General features: G+C 46.7%; 1 protein-coding gene and 1 long non-coding RNA gene across 7 annotated transcripts in view; one reads left to right on the forward strand and one right to left on the reverse strand.

Annotated features, from left to right (window-relative positions):
• Window positions 1-20,822, reverse strand: part of LOC148686118 (uncharacterized) — a 312,355-nt gene that overhangs the window by 241,885 nt on the left and 49,648 nt on the right. The gene's annotated exons all lie outside the window — the stretch shown is intronic.
• Window positions 1-20,822, forward strand: part of PKHD1 (PKHD1 ciliary IPT domain containing fibrocystin/polyductin) — a 261,509-nt gene that overhangs the window by 34,334 nt on the left and 206,353 nt on the right. For 5 of the 6 annotated variants that reach the window (XM_088665480.1, XM_035110412.3, XM_060272303.2 and 2 more), the window contains exons 15-24: window positions 1,856-2,131; window positions 3,466-3,555; window positions 4,946-5,036; window positions 12,652-12,790; window positions 12,874-13,010; window positions 13,924-14,108; window positions 15,520-15,642; window positions 16,054-16,159; window positions 17,119-17,397; window positions 19,868-19,998. In XM_088665480.1, the coding sequence (XP_088521606.1) occupies window positions 1,856-2,131; window positions 3,466-3,555; window positions 4,946-5,036; window positions 12,652-12,790; window positions 12,874-13,010; window positions 13,924-14,108; window positions 15,520-15,642; window positions 16,054-16,159; window positions 17,119-17,397; window positions 19,868-19,998 (1,557 nt within the window). The remainder of the gene's footprint in view (window positions 1-1,855; window positions 2,132-3,465; window positions 3,556-4,945; window positions 5,037-12,651; window positions 12,791-12,873; window positions 13,011-13,923; window positions 14,109-15,519; window positions 15,643-16,053; window positions 16,160-17,118; window positions 17,398-19,867; window positions 19,999-20,822) is intronic. The other variant, XM_060272305.2, reaches the window with a different exon arrangement.

A 20,822-nucleotide genomic window follows, 5' to 3' on the forward strand; every position in this document is an offset into this window, starting at 1 on the left:
TCAGAAGATAAGTCACCCTTATTAGCACAGTGCTTATGAATCATTTGCTTACCAGAAAGGAAATAGCTGATGGTAACTGATTTTTAAATTGCTTTAGCTTAGGGAGGAAAATAAATATTTTCTAAATAACTTATCTGCCACATGCAAGGAAACTTCATTTGTTATGACTTCTCAGATGTAACACTCCCTGCCTAAACTGTCCCTAAGTAGCCGAGAGAATTCCACAACACATTTTTCAAAAGATCCAGCTTTATTAGTATTTTAAGATGTTCCTTGGGGGAAAGCACACCTTGGATACAACGATCCTTTGTTTACCAAATGATGACAAATCTTTTCTCTAGTTTTCGGTTAAAGCGATTGTTCATCTCTTGTTAATAAAGAAAGAAATGTTCTCTCACGGGATTGCTTCTTCTGGTTGGTTGTCTTGCCCGTAAAACATGCAAAAGATCAAATATTTTTTTTTCACTTCTCCTCACTGCTAACTTTGGAGGTCGGTAGCAGTCTCTTGCCCAATCCTAAACAGAGGTGATTTTGCTGAACAAGTGAAATTAGTTTTATCAATGACTGAAACAAGATATGTTGACTAACTGACCTTTGGCATTGCAGTGTATTCTGCAGTTGTTGTTCAACAGAAGTATTATGTATTCTACCCTGCTGCTGAATACTTTTGACAAAACATAAACCTCCAACTTTTTGTCCTCCAACTTTTTTTAACCTCCAACTTTTTGTCCTCTTTCTCATGAAAGGGTTTTGGACAAGACCAATATACCGGATATCAAAATAAATGATCAACCTCTGTGACGGAAAGCTCAGTGCAACCAGTTTGGTGGTGCAGTGTTGCGGAATTCCACCAGAGGGCCGAACTGTAGCCTCCCTCTGATTGGCTGCCGGTGCAGCTCGCCAGAGGTGGGCGGAGTCAGCACTTTGGAAGGGGAAGGGAAAAGCAGGAGAGAGAGTTGGGCTGGATCTACATTGATCTTTTAAAAGTTACTAAATATAATGTTCTATAATGTTTATAATCTATAACCTTTAATGGCAGTTTCCCTTTGCCAGTGGCTCACTGCTCTGCAGCGCCCTCTGGTGTCACATTTTAATAAGACATGACTAACCTTATAAGCCATGAGTGCAGATCTGCCCTTAGAGAGAGGAGAGTTGAGAGGTGACTTTCTTGGTATTCAAGCTGGATAGAACTATAGCTTCTGAGCATTAAAACACAGCCCTGTGCCTGGAAAGAGCAGTGTGGATGAGCACCTGTCTTCAGAGGTGCTGTCAAAATGTGTGACATGCATGATCCAAAATTCTAGTCTAGTGATGTTTTGTTAAAGTGGTGCCCATTCCCCAAAAGACAAGTTCATGAACACAATAGATCTTCTGCCTGATATTTAGTGCCATTAATTTTCAAAATGAGCTGGAATTAGAAGCCTCCTTTGACAGACTGCTGATGTGACGGCTTATTTTTGAAAGACCTCATAAACTCTTACCTTCCCTCATTGAGGGATGTAAATCCATTTTTCTACCAAGCCATTCACAGGTTTTTGTTAGCTAAGTAACAGATCTGTTATTTAGCCAAACATGCATCTGGCTAATCTGACCACCTTATTTGTGCATGTCCTTGGCTACTCTGACCACCTTATTTGCGCAGTTGTGCTTGGTTTGTACTAGAAACCAGGCTTTTAGTGTTGCATCTCCAGCTGTCTGCAATTAATTACCAGCTGAAATTAAGACAGGCTCCCAGTGTCATGACATTTGGGGATTAATTGAGGAGGGAAAGAACTGCCCATGCCACCTTGAGCTCCTTGCAGAACAAGGTGGGTATAAATGCAATGAATAACTACTGTTGCTTACTTGAAAACAGGTGGAAATTGCATCTATTCCTGCTGGCATTCCTGAGTGGTCAGCGCATTGGGAGGAGAACTGGAGCCACCCCTGGAAGCCAAAATCTGAGAAATTTGAGCTTACTGGTGGTTCAGTGTACTATTTGGAAGCTGTGCATCATGGGAAGTCGCCAAAGAATGGAATGAGAGTTGGAGTCCAGGTGCACAATACTTGGCTGAATCCCAGTGTGGTTAATACCTATCGCAGAGAGAAGCACAAAATACAGGCCTCTGCAGTTAGGCTTCCTGAAATACAGGTTAGTCTCATGGTTGTGAGCTGAGCCTCATATTTGTAGAGGTTGTGATTCTGGGCCCTTTCCATGATTTCAAGTGATTTCTAGTCAGGGGATTGAGAGGTGGTTTTTTCCCCCCTTTTGGTCTTGCTGCTTTCCCCTGGGAAACCTGTTTTTTTTTTTTTTACTGCTGAATCAGAACGAATGTTGGTTGAGTTCTCTGAGGATTGACGTTTGTGACCATTTCACTACACATACTCGAAAGTAATCCAAAATGCATTGAGCCAGGAAATATCAACACGTGTTGAAAACATTTAGTTCACTGGTTTCCGAATAAGACAATTTATGGGAACTTTATTGTTGTTGTTGTTTTAAAAAAAAGATTGTGAAAGTTGTCTCCAAGTCTCTTTGAGTTCCTCGTTGGGCAAAATCTATATAAGAACTAGGGATTTGATGGGATTATCCCATTCATAGCTAGTATTTCTTTGTGCTGGGATTCATGGCTGGTCTGAATTACATAATAGCCACTGACTTGATTCCAGAAGTTCTTTTTCAGTGGCTGCTAAATAGAATGAGTCTACAGATTTTAGGGAGTCAATTTGTCACGGTCTGGTCGGTGGGCGGTTGAAGCCCTGGCTGAGGACGTCAGGACCAGAGGCAAGATGGTGGTGCAGAGGCAGGAACAGGTGCAGGGTTGAGGGTCCAGCAGCAGGCAGTCACAGGGTCAAGGAACAAGGCAGAAGCGAAGGTCTGGGAGTCAAGGAGCAAGGTGTTGGCAAGGCAGAGGTCCAAGGGTCGAGGATCAAGGCGTCGGCAAAGGCGAGGGTCCAAGGAGCAAGGCGTCTGCAAGGCAAGGGTCCAAGGAGCAAGGGGCCAGAGGCAACCAGGCAGGAATAGCGTTGCTGTGGCAAAGAGCTGAAGGGAAATGCTGAGCTTTTATCCCTCCCAGCTCCTGCCACCAGGTGCAGTGAGGTATCAAGTGGCCTCACCTGAGTGGTCACTCCTTGCCTCTCCAGCACAAGCTGAGGCCTCACCTGAGTGGCCACTCCCTGCTTCTCCAGCGCAAGCTGAGGCAGGCCCCAGTCCTGCAAAGCACTACAGGCCCCAGAGCCTGACTCCTGCCCATACTCCTGACACAATTTTTAATGACAGAGATCATATTGATCTTGTAGCTAAGGTGAATGTTGGAAACTCTAAGTGACAACCATGAAAGATTGCTGCAATCCAAGGGGGGTGATGGATGGTACTCGTGGCCCCTTCCAACTCTACAATGCTATGAAATAATTATTTCAAGTTTCCATATTAATACCACTGGGAAATAAATATTCATACTTTGCAAGGGTCTTTCTGCTTTATAGATGCTGATACTATCTGGTACAGGATGGTTCAGGCTTGCCTGGGACAATGTGACCACCAACCTTATGTCAACAAATATTACAGCTGAACAAGTAAGTCAAATTACCGCTGCAGGCCAATAAATACTTTTGGTTATAGAATCATTGGGAGGGTATTACAAGATACTTTCTGAGCGTCATTTATCAGCATGGAGAAATTCTCAAAATCCAGCTACGTATGAGCCAATCTAGTTCAGTATTCTTGACCTTCAGCGACAGTGGATCTCTTCTAGGGTTTCAGACAGGAATCTTCACAATCCTACCTGGAGGTGCTGGGGATTAAACATGGGACTTTCTGGCCCTTCTCAACTCAGGACCAATAAATTAAGGGTCAGGAAAATATTGTGGTATGAAATGTGATTTTCAACATGGAATATTGGGGAGAGTCATGGCTCAGTAGTAGGGCACATGTTTTGCATGCAAAATACTTCAGCTTCAATCCCTGACCTCTTCAGGTAAGGTTGGGACTTTCCTATGTCTGAAACCCTAGAGAGCCACAAACAGTCAGAGTAGACGATAGGGGGGTCGATGGACCAATGGTCTGATTTGCTTTAAGGCATCTTCTGGTCTTCTTGCAAACATTTCTAAGATCATGGTCTTTCCAGTGGGTGGTTCTTGTCCAGGTTTGTTAATTGTCTTACTTTAAATGTTGTGAGGATCGTATGCCCTTTTAAAATGTGTTTTTTGTGGGGTGGGAAGTTTTTGGGTTGTTGTTTTTAATTTTGATTATGTATTTTGTGGTTTTCTACTCTCCGGGTATATAAAGTCAATAAATACTACTACTACTAATAATATCTTTATTTTTTAAAAAAATCTTTCAAAAACTGTAATAAAATTGTAGTTTTCTGTTGCAACGTTACATAGAAGAACAGTACAATTCCTGTCAAGTGCAAAAGCTCTTATGGGTGATAAGAGCAAAGCACAATTTAAATTTTTTATTGTTTCAGGAATGGCTGTACAATCAATACATGGATATTTTCCAGAAGCTATATTACCAGAAACTTCTAAATTGCTAGAAAATATATTTCATTTTTGTCATTGTTATATGAGAAATTGAAAAACCCCCGCAAAATACATAGATTTCTCTTGGATTGTGAAAATAAACTATGGTATTTGTTATGCCTCTTAGGTTATGCTTTTCTATGGGACAAGTTTCCCTTCAAGTCACACTTTCTATTGAAGTAATGGGTATGCAAAGTATGCCCACCTTTTAAAACCCAATAAATGTACAGCAAAAGACATTGTATGTATTGGTCTCTGAAATTGTATTCACACGCACAACTGAAGACGCTTAGGGTTAATTTTTTTTAAACAGCCTTAAAAGCCATTGTCTCCTAGTTTTAACCTTTGCCCCCATTATGTTTCCCCTATCTAAATTCACCTCTGCAGCCTGCACATGGCTTTGCTCTTATTTGCCCTTCCGTTCCTCTTTTAATATCTGCAGCTCCAGAGAGAGATAGAGGATCTTCTTTCTTCAAAATGTGAAACACAGCCATCATCTGCCAAAATTATTCTGCGGGAAGGATTTGAGCAAGGTAACGTTGTCTTTTCCCATTCAGAATATCTTTATGCCAGCAGAATACTTGCAGGGGTGTCCAAACTTTTTCCAAAGAGGGCCAGATTTGATGAAGTGAAGGGTTGTGAGGGTCGGCCAAAGGGCTGGCCAAAGTTGTTGAGTTTTTTTTAAAGGATTTTACCCCAGGAAATGAACTGCCACAGGGGCTGGATTAAACCAACCAGCAGGCCGGATTAAGCCCCCAAAATGGACTTTGGACATGCCTGCTTTAGTGGCTCTGTAAAAACAACAGAATCTGTGAAGCTGCTCCAAAAACTTTCTGAGCACTCATAATTCAGGCAGGATGTAAAGTTGGAGGAGGATACACATCTGAATATATAAGAGCTCTCCAGACATTGGTAGATGGTGTTTGTCAGGTCAATATATATTCACTAGCTGGCCCGGCCACGCATTGCTGTGGCTCATCCCTGTGATTGGCCCCACCCTGTCCCGAGCCATGACCTTTCCCGCGAACGTTGTTGTCACAGTGGCCGGAGTGGGCTACTTCAGAGTAACGACTCTACACAGCTCTGCATTTTATCTTTTATTGGTGCTGCGTATTTACAGTGCTGAAGGCAATGCTATTTACAAGGACACATCTTCTCAGCTTGAATCAGAACCTCCGAATGGCGTTTGGCGCGTTTTTCTCCAGCATAACAACTTGGTAGACCCATCCTCTTCCCTCTCCGCTTTCTGCGCAATTCCGGAGTTGGGGGGATGGGTCTCCCCCCCTTGCTTGCCCCTTTCTGTCCCACCTGGGACCCTGGCTCCGCTACCTTGTCTGAGCCTCGGACACGACTTCCTGCTTCCCCACTGGAATTGGAACTCTCTCTGCTTTCCCCTGCGCTCGGGGATGGGCTTGAACTCAGGAGGGGAGGGACTTCGCGATATCCCCTGTCCCTCACATCCATCCCCCTCCCAAGCTCCCCTTCTCCCCTCCCAGGGGGCTCCCCGGGTGTCGGTGACGACTGAAAGCCTAAAAACTCTGTACTTTCCGAGCCCGTAGGTGTGAACACCTCCCTCCAGTCCTGCGAGCTCCCTCCTTCCGCCTGGGAGGACTGAAATCCCAAAAAGTCCGTGGCGTCAGAGCTGGTGGGGGTAAAAATACGCTGCCAGTCTGCCTCTTCCTCTGACAGGGTGGACCTCGGAGACACCCATACTTCTTCCTCCTGGCCCTCATACTCCGCTTCCCATCCCCATGGTGAACTGCTCTCCACTACTTCCTCCCCCTCCCCTCCCCCTCCCTTTCCATGTGCCAGGGCTTGGGTCTGTGTGGGAAGAGGGCGTGAAATTCTTCACCAAGAAGTCCTCCTGTATCTGAGTGGCCGGGACCCATTCATTCTGGGAAGGCGGGGCATCCTCCCATGCCATGAGGTACTCCAGGCCCCCCCTCTCCTTGAATCAAGGATGGCCGTGGCCTCATTGAGTTGCTCCCTGCCTCCCCTCTTCCCCCCTCCCTCGGGGGTCTGTTCGCTGTCTCGGAGCCTGCTGCTTTCCTTGTACGGCGACAGCAGCAATCTATGAAATACTGGATGCACCCTCATGTCCTCTGGCAGTGCCAGCCTGAAGGCAACCGGGTTGACCTGTTGCGTGACCGTGAAGGGGCCCAGCCGTCTGGGTGCCAGCTTTTTGCACCTCCCTCTGGTGGGAAGGCCCTCCGAGGACAACCAAACCTTGTCCCCCACCCTGATAACCTCCCCTTGTCGCCTGTGGCGATCTGCCCCCTTCTTGTATGCTTCCTTGGCTCTCTCCAAGTGTTCTCTGAGCTGCTGGTGCACCGTCTCCAGTTCCTCTGCCCAATCCTCTGCCTGTGGGCCCTCCTCCTCCTCCCCCTCCCTCTCCGGGAAAGATCTGAGGTCGCACCCGTAGTTGGCCTTAAAGGGCGACACCCCTGTGGAGACGTGCACTGCATTGTTGTAGGCAAATTCTGCCAGTGGCAGGCGATCCACCCAGTCCATTTGCCTCTGGCTGACGTAGCATCTCAGGTACTGCTGCAGAATGGCGTTGACCCTCTCCGCCTGTCCATTGGTCTGCGGGTGCCGAGCCGTCGACAAGCTGACCTCCACCTGCAGGAGGTTCATGAGGCGCCTCCAGAACCTGGAAACAAATTGGCGGCCTCGATCCGAAATAACTCTTAAAGGTAATCCATGCAGTCTGAATACGTGGTCAACAAACAGTTTGGCTGTCTCTTCTGCAGAGACCGCCCTGGCACACGGTATAAAATGGCACATTTTGGACATGAGGTCCACCACCACCAACACTGCGGTCTTGCCCCTGGACGACGGCAGGTCTGTGATGAAGTCCATGGACACTACTTCCCACGGCCTGTGCGGTGTGGCTAATGGCTCCAGCAACCCTGCTGGTGTTGCTCTGACCACCTTTGCTCGCTGGCAGGTGTCACAGCCCCTTACATAGTCCCGAACATCTTCCCGCACCCCTGGCCACCAGAAGTGTCTCATGACTAGGTGAGTGGTTTTGTCCCTTCCAAAATGACCCGCCGTCGGGTTGTCGTGCATCTGCTTGAGGACCTTACCTCTGAGCTGGTTGGTGGGCAGGTACAGGGCTCCCCTGTAAAAAAGGAGCCCCCCGCGTTCTGCAAAGTCTTTTGCTTGATCCCTCCCCCCTCGCAGCTCTCTGAAGATGCGGGTGGCAAACTCATCTGCTGCCGTCAGTGCTGTGAGTTCTGCCTCGCTCACCACTGCTGCTCCGCAGGACCATGCTGATGGGGGGAAAATGTGCCGGGGTGCTGGTGGCAACTCCTCCTCCATGTACTCCGGCTTGTGGGAGAGGGCATCCGCCCTGACGTTCTGCTCCCCCGGTATGTAGTGGATGGAGAAGTTGAAGTGCGAGAAGAACTCTGCCCACCGTATCTGCCGCTGGTTGAGCACCCTGGCTGTTCTCCAGAACTCCAGGTTTTTGTGGTCTGTGCACACCTGAATGGGGTGCTTGGCGCCCACCAGGAAATGTCTCCAGTGTTTAAACGCAGAATGGATCGCGAGAAGTTCCTTATCAAACACCGTGTAGTTGCGTTCTGGCTGTGTCAGCTTTCTGGAGAAAAAGGCACAGGGTCTCCACTCTCTGTTGGCATCCAGTTGCAACAGGATCGCTCCCAAAGCCCTGTCTGAAGCGTCGGTTTCCACGCGTAGGGGCACATCCTGCACCACGTGGAACAGGTTCTGGTCTGAAGCGAACACCCTCTTGAGGCTTTCGAACGCTGCTTGTGCATCCTGTGTCCACCTGAACTTCTGCTTGCCTCTCAGGCAGTCAGTGATGGGAGCCGTTACCCGCGAGAAGTTCTTGATGAACTTCCTGTAGAAGTTGGCGAAGCCTAGTAGGCGTTGGGCATCTTTGCGCGTCCTGGGGCTGTGCCAGTCCAGGATGGCCTGCACCTTGTCCTTGTCCATCGCTAGCCCCTTGTCTGACAGTTTGTAGCCCAGGAAGTCCACCTCTTTGGTGTGAAACTTACACTTCTCCAGCTTCACATACAGGTGGTGCTCCTTCAGGCGCTGCAACACCTCCCTGACATCCTTTACATGCTGCACTGGGTCATTGGAGTAAATAAGGATGTCATCTAGGAAGACCAAGCAGTTCTTGAAGAGGAGGGACCCCAGGACGTGGTGCATGAAGGCCTGGAAGCATGCTGAGCCCCCTTGCAAACCGAAGGGCATCACCAGATATTCAAAAGAGCCCAGAGGCGTGAACATCGTGGTCTTCCACTCATCGCCTTCCCGGATCCTGATCAAGTTGTACGCCCCCCTCAGGTCGAGCTTGGTGAAGATCTTGCCCCTGCGTGCCGCTGTCAGCAGATCGTCCACTCTGGGCATTGGGAAAGCCACCGGTTCTGTCATGTTGTTCAGGCGCCTAAAATCCACCACCAGACGGCGCTGTTGCGTGTCTTTCTTGTCCACCCAGAAGACCGGGCTGCCCCCTGCTGCCTTGCTTTCTCTGATGAACCCCCTCTTGAGGTTCTTGTCTATAAACGCACGCAGATCCTCCAGCTCCTGATCTGACATGGAGTACAGCTTGGCTGGGAGTAGCGTGGCCCCCGGCACCAGGTTGATCTGGCAGTCAAACGACCTGTGCGGGGGTAGGTGGTCGGATTCCGCTTCACTGAAGACCTCCTGCAGGTCCCAGTACGGCTTGGGTATCGCCTCACCCCCCTTGACGTGCATGGTGGCCACCGTGGCTATTGCAGGCCCCTCCCCTGGTTGGTGCTGCATGCAATGTTCCAGACAAAAGTCCGATCCAAACGTGATGCATCTCTGGTGCCAACTGATGGAGGGGTCATGGCGCGCTAGCCAGCTCATGCCCAAGACGATGGGGGGGTCTGAGATGGTGGTGACGTTGAATGCCAGTGTCTCTGAGTGTCGTCCCACCGTCATTCTCATGGGGGGGTGTCTGGTGGGTGATGGCCCCTCCCAGCAACTCCCTGCCGTCAATGGTGGAGACGTGCAGGGGAAAATCCAGCTGCAGAAGTTGGATCTGGTGCTCTTCTGCAAAGTTTCTCGAAAAGAAGTTGGCAGAGGCACCTGAGTCGATTAACGCGAGGACCGTTAGGGGATAGCCATTTGGGAGCGTTAGCGTCACTTCTAGAACCACCCCTGCTCTGGGGTGGGGGGGTGGGCTGACGCTGCTCCTCGCTGTGCGGGTGGGTGGGCTGGGGCTGTTGTTTGCCGATTGCGCCTGGCTGCTGCCCCTTGTCTCCTGCAGCCAGGCTTTCTCGTTTCCCTGCTGTGGTGCTACGTCAGTGGGGGAGGGCACAACCGTTCCCGCCTTTCCTTGCCATTCCCTGCGATGTGGGCAGTCTCTGACGAGATGCTGAGGGGAGTTGCAGAGAAAGCAATTCCCGCCTCTTCCCTCCTTGTGTCTTGGCGCCGCTGGGGTTTGAAAAGCCCGCGTGCGCGCTATCAATTTGCATGGGTTCCTGGTCTTGGCTGGCCCCTGGCATGGCCTGAGATGGCTGTTGGGGGAGTGGCTTCTCCTGCGACCGTGGGAACCAAGCTCGCTTTGCGCGCATTGACTGCTTGTCGTTCCATCGGGATTCCTGTCTCACCCCCACCGCCAGAGCCGCTTTGCTCAGCTGATCCATATTACTGGGCTTTGGACCTCTCGAGAGCTCATCTTTCACATCCTCATGCAACCCCAGGTAGAACGCCGCTTGCATCGGAGGCGAGTTCAGTTCCCACCCCAGTCTGTGCACCAGCATGGTGAATTCCGCCCAGTATTGGCGAACTGTCATTTTTCCTTGTCGTAAATTATGCAGTTCCTCTTTGGTCTGGTCCATATGGCTATCAGACGCATACATTGTTTTTAAAGCCCCTAAAAATAGTTTGACATCCTTCATGCAAGGATTTTTTGTCGCGATTAACGGTCTAAGCCACTCCCTGGCTGCCCCTGTAAGGTGTTCCACTATAAACGCTACTCTGTGCCCATCATCAGGGAACTCATCATGGTGCAGCTCAAGAGCATACACGATCTCAGTCTCAAAGCCATGATATTCCCTCGGGTCTCCATTGAACTTGCTTACTAGGGTCCCTGCTCTCCTTCCTGGCAGCACTTGGAGTTGGGCTCCCCCTCCTCCCTTGTTTTTCTCTGTATCCAGCTTGTTCTGGAGGTCCACCGCTACCGCCCTTAACTGCTGCTCTTTCTCCTGTAGCGCTCTCACCTGTTCCGCAAGGTGTTGCCTGTCCTCCTGGACCTTCTGCGTCTCTTCTTTAGCTGCCTTTAATTCTCCCTGTGCCTGCAACGCCAGTTGCTGCAGGTCCTGTTGGGCTTTCTCTGCGATCTGCCGCCATTTCTCCGCTTCTGGCGCGCTCATCCCGGCAACTCCAAAGTAGCCCAAAAAATGATTCGGAGGTTGCTGTCACAGTGGCCGGAGTGGGCTACTTCAGAGTAACGACTCTACACAGCTCTGCATTTTATCTTTTATTGGTGCTGCGTATTTACAGTGCTGAAGGCAATGCTATTTACAAGGACACATCTTCTCAGCTTGAATCAGAACCTCCGAATGGCGTTTGGCGCGTTTTTCTCCAGCATAACAACTTTGGTAGACCCACCCTCTTCCCTCTCCGCTTTCTGCGCAATTCCGGAGTTGGGGGGATGGGTCTCCCCCCCTTGCTTGCCCCTTCCTGTCCCACCTGGGACCCTGGCTCCGCTACCTTGTCTGAGCCTCGGACACGACTTCCTGCTTCCCCACTGGAATCGGAACTCTCCCTGCTTTCCCCTGCGCTCGGGGATGGGCTTGAACTCAGGAGGGGAGGGACTTCGCGATATCCCCTGTCCCTCACAGTTGTGTCCAAATTTCACCACAATCGGTCAAGCGGTTGCGGAGAAAGGTCATAAAACACAAACATAGACCTTTTACATTTATATATCTATATATAGATTTCTAATATATTACGGAGATTAAGAGATATATGCAGTGTGTCTCTTTTGTTCCGTGTACTTTTCACGCAGTGCCCGTTCTTTCCCATTGCCTCTGCAAAATCAGTGCATGTCATAATGTTGTAACTTAAGATGCTCACCCATATCCTAATAGTGGTTTAGGAGAGTTGAAAATAATGCCAGTCTGTTTCACCTCTGCCCTTGTGGAAGGCTCAGCTCTTTCAGGCTAAAAAGTCTTATCAAAATGCCTCAATTGGTATCTGTTTATGATGTCACAGAAGGATCCGCTGATTCCTTCTTTGTTAGACATTCTTTAACTCTTCATGATTTTGGGTGGAAATGACATTGGGCAGGATCACGATATAAGGGGTGACCCCCCCATAAGGGGAGTGAGGAGGGGGGTCTGCCCTTGCATCAACCCCTCCTCCTAGTTGGCCAGAGGGACCTAGATGCCTGGCCGGCACCACGTTGGGGTCTAACACTGACAAATTCCCATCGGTGCTTTCGGTGTTTCCTAACTGATTGCAGGAATAGCATTCCAACAGCAAGGACTAAGTGGAACTGAAGACGAGATCCTTTCCCTACGGCCATGACAACCCCACTGCTATATAAACCAAATGAAGTCATAGCTTGTTCCAGTGTACAAATGTGTGCTTGCCATGCTTGTTGTTGTTGTTGTTGTTTAGTCGTTTAGTCATGTCCGACTCTTCGTGACCCCATGGACCATAGCACGCCAGGCACTCCTGTCTTGCACCGCCTCCCGCAGTTTGGTCAAACTCATGTTCGTAGCTTCGAGAACACTGTCCAGCCATCTCGTCCTCTGTCGTCCCCTTCTCCTAGTGCCCTCCATCTTTCCCAACATCAGGGTCTTTTCCAAGGATTCTTCTCTTCTCATGAGGTGGCCAAAGTATTGGAGCCTCAGCTTCACAATCTGTCCTTCCAGTGAGCACTCAGGGCTGATTTCCTTAAGAATGGATAGATTTGATCTTCTTGCAGTCCATGGGACTCTCAAGAGTCTCCTCCAGCACCATAATTCAAAAGCATCAATTCTTCGGCGATCAGCCTTCTTTATGGTCCAGCTCTCACTTCCATACATCACTAAGCTTGCTATGCTTACTGTATTCCTATCATGCTCATGAACCACAACCTGTGACTGCCACAGAAAGTGTGACTCTTGGTTCCGACCCCTGATATTATTATTTCCTTTTCAGTATTTCAAAGAGAGCCAAAGGCAGTTTGTCCTCATGGGAACCTTGTGGAATCCGTGTCAGTGGCTGGTGCTTCACCTGTATATAACGTGTCCTTCTTAATGGCAGACTATTGCAAGACTCTCCCTCTCTTCTCGTTGAGGTAGGAATTGGTTTCAGAATTGTTTTGCGCCCTCCTGAAATGTTTGAAGCTGCACCTGTTTACATGGTTTCATTCTCACACAGAGGAGCTGTGCCTTGGGAAGGATCAGGAGGGAACGTGGGTGAGGCCCAAATCAATCTGACCGTGCAAAGAGTGCAGGCTGCAACCCCGCCTCTTGGAGGAACCTTTCAAATCCATCTGCCCGATATTGTGGTACCAGGTAAACTGAGGCTATGCAGCCTCCATCTTTGGAAGTTGTAGGAAGAAGCCATTGCTAGCTTTAGATTTATTTCTTGACCTGTTACTTCTGATTATGCTATTGTTATGTTATTGTTATAACATTGTTATGTTATTGTTAAGTGAACATGTTATTGTTCACTCCAGAATATTTCACCGCACTACTGCATTTGTCTTGTGCTTATTGAATCAATTATTTCGTCTTGTTTGAACTGTTTATTTATTTTTTAAAGTTTTGTATTTTGACAATAGGTTAATGCTTGTTGTGAGCCATGTTGGGCACAGTAGCATAGAAATCAGCTAAATTAAACTTGCTAGATGCTGGGCTAAATAGATCACAAACGTGTCTCTTCCATGCATTTAAATATGAAACTATTCCAGTCATGTCACAAAGGAGGATTAGGGATTAGATTTCGGTTTTAAAAGGAACCCTTTCCCCACTGCTCTGTGACTTACCTCCATTCAGCCTCTGTCTTTAAGTAACTTTCTCTCAGGATCACTTCTGGTTTCAGAGGTCCTGTTAGGAGAACAGTCCTTGGAGCATGGGAACTAAGGGAAGATAAGCTCTGGGGGACAGGGAATGTGTTCCTCAACTGCACAACCCCTTTGCTTTAAAATCAGACCTCTACCTTCTCTCTAGCCACCCCCCTCCAGCTCCCCACTTTCTATCTGATTGAGAGAATTCCATACCTAAATCACGTGTCTAGATTAGCCCTAAAGAGCTGTGTTGCTGCTGAGACACCAAAAAAGCCCTATCGATATGCTAAACACAGCAACCAGTTTCATGCAATATGTTCACATTTCACGAAACTTGTACTTCATTATTTAATCACTTCTTCTTCTTCTAAGGTTTCTTGGTTACCGACTTAGGTTACTTTATATAATCCTTTCCCCAGGCATTCCAGTATCCATCTCTGCCCATCACCTCCGCAGGCTCCTGCAAGCCTACAGTGATAATTTCACAGCTCAGTATGTGAATGCCAGTGACTTTTCGGTGTCTAAGGACTCGAGCAATTGTTATCAAAGTATATGGACACTGACCTGGACCTCAATGATTGGTGATTTACCCAATTTCATCAGTGTAAGACAATATTTAAATATATCCAATTGACTGCTCAGTATTTCTTTATATTCAAGATTAATTCATTCACAGTTTCTGCCTGTACATGTGCTCTTGCCCTGGACCTTTATTACTTCAATCCAGAATTTCTTTATCATCAATCTCATCCCCCTTTGCCTTGTTATTTTCTATGCTTGTAAATGCATTGTACAACCAGAATGTACCTACAGTGCTTTGCTCCCTTGGCAGGAGAGGTATCTCAAACAAACAGGCAATTACTGCATCTTCCCACTTATAAAAAGCTTCCAAAGAGGAGAGACCTTCAGACATGGAGGCATGGCTGTACCATGGCTGTACTTGAACTGGCTTTGAGGAAGCCTCATCTTTTCCACCTGTGCTTTCTTCCCGTCAGTATTTTATTTTACCCTGCTTTTCATCTAGAAATTGTGTCCCAAAGCAGCTCACAACATTTAAAATGCAATGCAAAATATAATTAAAGCACAAAACGTAGCTTTTTCCAAGCTTCATGAGATGGCAACTCATCATTGTTGGGATATGAATAGATGCTAGGAGAGGATATATTTATTAGATATTATCCTTTCTTTCTTGTGTTTGTGAGTTCAGCAGAGTGCTATCCCTTTGCAGCTTAAAAGGAAACTTAGATAGGTAGTTTTAGCCTTTTAGTTTAAGTAATCCAGGATGCTTTAAGGCAGACGGGATTTCCCTGGTATTTTCCCTTTTCCTGCCCCTTAAAATAACAATCGCACAAACAGTCTTGTAAAAGATAGAAATAACATCTACACACTCAGAAGAGGAACAGATACAGCAGCTTTCTTCAGGCAGACTTACAATGGTTATTCAGTTATGAAGACATACTTAAGTCTAGCTTAAAATGTACCGGTAGTCTGAGCTTTGTAGATGTTCTTGCGTGGCTGGCACAGCAGCAAGAGATGGAAACAGAGTCAGAAGGGTGTGTAAGGTCACAGTGTGAGTGTCTCTCACAGAGTTTCCTCTAGCAAGTTTACAGGAAAACTGAGAGCTTCAGCTCCTATCATGTGCCTATCTAGCATAACAGGAATTGTTGGTTTGGCTGCACTTTAAATATCCCACAATCATGACTCCTCCCCAGACCCCCACATTTTAAACAGTGCTATTTTACAGAATGCCTCCCTTTCCCTTTCCCTGAGGGAAAGGCGAAGGTGAGTTGCCAATGAAGAAGAGGGGGTGGCAGAAGAGGCAGCTGTCTTTGGACCAGCTCCATGAAGCCAGAAAATATGGGTGACTGACCAAGAGGGAGGGAGCGTAAAAACAGGAATTTGTTTTGCATGGGTCCATCTGTGTCCATTATCAGAGTTCTAGTGATAACCAGTTTAGTCTAGCAAACTATTCCCATGTTTGAATACATAAGACGGTTTTCGTTTTTCCCTTCAAGGTGTCTGCTGAAAACCTCACTGGTTTGCGCCCAGCTATTACACACCGTGTAGTATTTGATGGTGGTGTTTTTATTGGTCCAATATTTGGAGACATGCTTGCTACCCCAAATAATTTTACACAGGTATGAAGTGGACAGACACTGTATCTCATGAACGCTGAGTGTTTTAACGTATCACAGAATTGACCATGAATTACCTTGCTGTGGATATTCTCATTTTGTGAACATCGGTAGACACTCTAGTCTAGAGCGTCCTTCAGGCATCAAAAAAATGTGTGAGGTCTCAAACTGGGGAGGTGGGGCTGTGCCCTTCTGCTGCCCTTGCCACTCATGTCCTGGGTTCCCCTAGGCCACACCTAACTTTCTTGCTTCGTGGGGAGATCTGAAAGGGCTTTCTAACCACCTGTGTTTCTTATCAGGAGGAGTTATCTGTGTAGATTCAGTAGAATGCACTTAGAAGCTTTCATTTAAAAATGTATTCTTTCATCAAACAAATGATGAACAATTGTCTAATAATTTCCTTTGACTTTCTAGGTTGTGGTTACAGTGAATGATATTCCAGCAAACTGTTCCGGTTCATGTACATTTCAGTATCTCTGGGAACTGACCCCTTTGGTCAGTAATGTTGAATACTTTATAGGTAATGCTATCAGTTTCTTTTAATATCTCTGATGTCATGGTTCTTTTGATTGTAGAATTAGCCTTCATCCCTCATTAAAGCTAGCTGAGGTGTGTGTGTGTGTGGGGGGGGCACAACTAAAAGGCTCCAAACCTTAGTGATTAACACATCTTTGCATGAAGGGGTGGGGCCTGCCACTTTGAAGGAGGCAGTAGAGTAGCCTCTTCCCAAAAAATAATAATCACACCCTGAGTTGCAAATTCCCCCCAACCATTCCAATCAGGATTCAGGCCAGAGTTTGTGACCAGACCTGCTTTTGTTGCCCTGGTGGGATAGCCACTACCAGGCGTACCCCTGCAACTTCTGCTTAATCTCTCAGCAAGGCCGGCATGTCCATTTAGGCAAACTCGGCAGTTGCCTAGGGCACCAAAATGGAGGGGGCGCTGGCCAGCCTGCCCCCTGCCACCCCCCGCCACCGCCCCAGCCAGCCAGGGAGAAGGGAGACGTCCCCTCTAGCCAGCTGGCTGTGCGGTGGGCGAAGGGAAAGCCCCAGAGCCACGCACAGCGTTTGGCTGGCTTTCCCTCCACCCGCCCCACAGCCAGCCAGGGAGAAGGGAGACGTCCCTTTTGCTGGTTGGCTGTGAGGCGGGCAGAGGGAAAGCCGGTCAAACGCTGCACGCGGCTCTGGGGCTTTCCCTCCACCCGCCCCACAGCCAGACTCAGCTTTTGCTACCATTCAGCATAATATCTTCCTGGACCATCCCCAGGAGGTGTGCTTCAGGTTCACCATTCTGCAGTGGTTCTGGTCCTATCACCGGGAGGGTTCTGCATGACCACCTCCTAACTTTATCTGGTTTTTTCCCCCTTTTTCTTTTTGTAAGAAAGAAATGGTAAAATCTTGAAATTTATTTTAATAATAAAAATGATATGTTACTGATACTTTGTTTTGTTGTTTTGTAATTCTGAACTTATTCTTTCAGATGATGGAGTTCATATAGTCATGAATATCACAGGTTCTGGCCTGAGTTCAAATAGTAGTTCTTTGCTCATAGAAGTGAACCACACACGCTGTGAAGTCTTGAGTTCAAATCACACCAATGCTATTTGCCAGATGAACTTGTTGCCGGTTGGCTTGTATAAGCTTACAGTACTGGTGAGACCCCATGGATTTGCAGTCAATGCTAGTAGAAAAGGTGGCATCCTTCTGAGGATTACGCCTAGGTTGACTTCTGTTGAACCTCCTACTGCTTCAGAGATTGGTATGTGTCATTCGCTTGAACTTCCTGTAAGCATATCATAGAGCTGGTTTTACACATGTTTACTTCAATTGCTGTTCTTCCAGCTCCAAAGGCTGGAAAACAAAGAAGCAGGGAGAGATCTAGTGATGTTATGTTTTTTGTGTGGAAAAAAATTCTCTATTGAAATTCATTAATATAATTACAGATTTAACTTCACACAAACATATACATACAAAGGGGGGAAAAAATCTTAAATTAATTTACCATAAGCTGTTAATTTAAACTTCTAGTTCAACCTAGATTTCAACTAAGCTAAGATCAAATAATATTACATAAAATAAAGTGCCATGTAACAAAATAAAGTAAAATAAAATAAATGTAGACTTCCCATGATATTGTTGACCTTTATGATTTCGAATGTACTTATAATTATTACCTTACATTTAATATACTTTCTTACAACACATTGTACCGATTTTTCTTTATTTCTTAATATTTTACATACACAAGGGTCATTCAAACACTGCTATAGATAATATGTAACTGTTATTTTTTTTGTATCTCTTAAACATTTCCCATTTTTGAGAAAATGATTGTTTTGTGTTACCTCTTAACCAATTGTTAATTGAGCCATTTCCACATACAGTGGAACCTTGGTTTACAACTACCTCTGTTTATGAACGCCTCCGTTTACGAATGCCGTGGACCCAGAAGTGTTTACATCCGGGTTCTGTGGCGTCGGATGAGCAGATCGCTTCTGCTCAGCTTGCGCATGCGCAAAAGCGCTCTATCGGCGCTTCACGCACGCGCAAAAGCATGCCTTCGGGGAGCGAATACCTCTGTTTACGAATGCCTCCATGGAACGGATTGCGTTCGTAAACCGAGGTTCCACTGTAGTCTAATAATTTATTTTGCCATTCTGTTAGTGTTGGTATCTTCCCCCCCTTCCAATTAGATGCTATAGAGTGGCCACTGTTGCATATAAAAAGATTTCTCTTATATTTTTCGGGATATCTCTGCCTAAAATTCCCAACAGAAAAGCTTCTGGTTTCTTTAAAAATATTAATTTAAACATTTTTTTCATCCATCATAAACAATATTCCATAACTCCTTGACCTTTCTGCATGTCCACTACATATGGTAAAAATCTCCTACTTTTTCTCTACACTTCCAACACTTACCGGTATTCGAACTATTTTTATACATCTTGGAGAGTTTTGATGGTGTAAGGGACCACCGAAACTGCATTTTCACCATATTTTCTTTAAGGGTAGCAGCATGCAGTAAAGTTCATGCTGTGATTCCCATTCTCTCATCATAATAGGGCATCCGATATCCTGCACCCACTTGATCATTACCGCCTTCACCTCCTCCTCCTTGACTTCCCAGTCAAGGAGGAGTTGGTACACCCTAGAGATAATCTTGGTGTCATTATTTAACAGCTCTATTTCAAATTTAGATGGCTCATTGGCAAATCCATTTTTTTTTTTTGGTCCTGTCTGAATGTCTCAAAAAGTTGATGATACTCTAGCTCAGAGAGATTCAGGGGTATCTTACCCATAGAGGCTAGTAGTGCAGGGCACCAGGGCGCCAGGGAAGAGGCGGAGGCTAGATGTGTTGCCTCCCGGCATTAGCTCACCGCCCTTGCCCGCCTCCGCCATGCCGTGCCCCCGGAGCCTCCGTCTGCCATGGCCACTGCGGCACGAAGTGGCCAGCTAAGCTGGGAGGCACAGCGTCCAGCCTCCGCCTCTTACCCGCCAGAGGAACCGCCCTCCAGCCACTGCCTGCCTCCTCCAGCTCTGCCGGCAGCGCCGTCCTCCCTAAAAAACTCTGGGAAACGGGGGGCGGAGGGAACTTTGCACCGTGGCACCGGATATGCTCAAGATGGCCCTGGAGAGATTGAACAGATGCTTTAAAACTTTTGGAATAACCTAGGTCCATTTAAGGTTAATCTTTTGCTTTGTGGTTTCCTTTAAAAGCCTTTCTGAATATCCCTGCCAGGAGATGGCAATCTGAGGGCAGTTCCAGACTGATGCTAATTTTGATGGGATTCAGTCAACAACTCATGCTATACAATTAAAAGTTGACTTGGAGCTCTTGCACAACAAACCTACTCCCCACCCCCCAAATTGCACTTTTTGTGACGAGGAAAACGACACAAAACGGCACTGGAATAACATTTGTTTGATGCAGTCAGTGTTGTCTAACCTCTCTACAAAGAAATCAGAACAAAAGTGCAATAAAAAGCCGACATTGTCTAACCTCCCTGCAAACGTTATGCAAACAAATCAGGAGGCTGTCTTGAAACTACCTGAGGTTTAGGACCATAGGCATATGGAAGGCAAAGGCAGAGAGGTAAAGAAAAGAATCCAAATTTTCAGATCCTCCTAATCTTTTAAAACATGCACTATTATAGCAGTGGCGCACGTATGAATGGTTTTTCAAATGACATTCCTGCATGTTTGTTGTAATGAAATCCTGGTTTTTATAGGAGGGATTCCAGTAACCATCATGGGTTCAGGCTTAGATGGGATAATCTCGGTGCAATTTGGTTCCCAGCCCTGTCCAATTAATGCCAATACCAGCAATTCAATGAAAATTGAATGCAGGCTTCCTCCTCGGGTAAGTAATACCTTCATTTTTGTTGCAAGAGAAGGCATAATTGATCTAAGCCAGGGGTCAGCAAACTTTTTTTAGCAGGGGCCGGTCCACTGTCCCGCAGACCTTGTGGGGGGCCGGACTATATTTTGAAGAAGAAGAAGAAGAAGAAGAAGAAGAAGAAGAAGAAGAAAAGAACGAATTCCTATGCCCCACAAATAACCCAGAGATGCATTTTAAATTAAAGCACACATTCTACTCATGTCAAAACACCAGGCAGGCCCCACAAATAACCCAGAGATGCATTTTAAATAAAAGGGCACATTCTACTCATGTAAAAACACGCTGATTCCCGGCCCGTCCACGGGCCGGATTTAGAAGGCAATTGGGCTGCATCCGGCCCCCAGGCCTTAGTTTGCCCACCCAAGATCTAAGCCCTCCCCTCCAACTTTCCCTTGCACAACATGCATAGCATGTGTTATTCCTGTGGTGGGTTCATCTGAGTTCAGTTATTCTCTATAACAGGGGTTCCCAACAAAATTTTCTCGAGGACCCCTCATCGAGCCGCTATTGTGACAAGGACCCCCATTAATTCCTAATCCTAAAATTAAAAAGTGAGAGCCAAATTAAGAGTCTTTTTATATTTTATATTTATACGTTTTTTACAGTTACAACAGAGTACTCCATCAGTATACAGTTAGTTTTAATTTTCAGTTCTTAATGAGATGAACCACTTTTTAACCAACGGTCCATTTTTAACTACGCGAACTGTAGCTTCCGCGAAAAACAACGCTTTGTTTACAAACACTACTGTTTTGTAAAGAGGCAGTGCGCGCCAGGGAGGAGGG

The sequence above is a fragment of the Zootoca vivipara genome, chromosome 3 (genome assembly GCF_965207765.1).
Source record: "Zootoca vivipara chromosome 3, rZooViv2.hap1.1, whole genome shotgun sequence".
Classification (NCBI taxonomy): domain Eukaryota; kingdom Metazoa; phylum Chordata; class Lepidosauria; order Squamata; family Lacertidae; genus Zootoca; species Zootoca vivipara.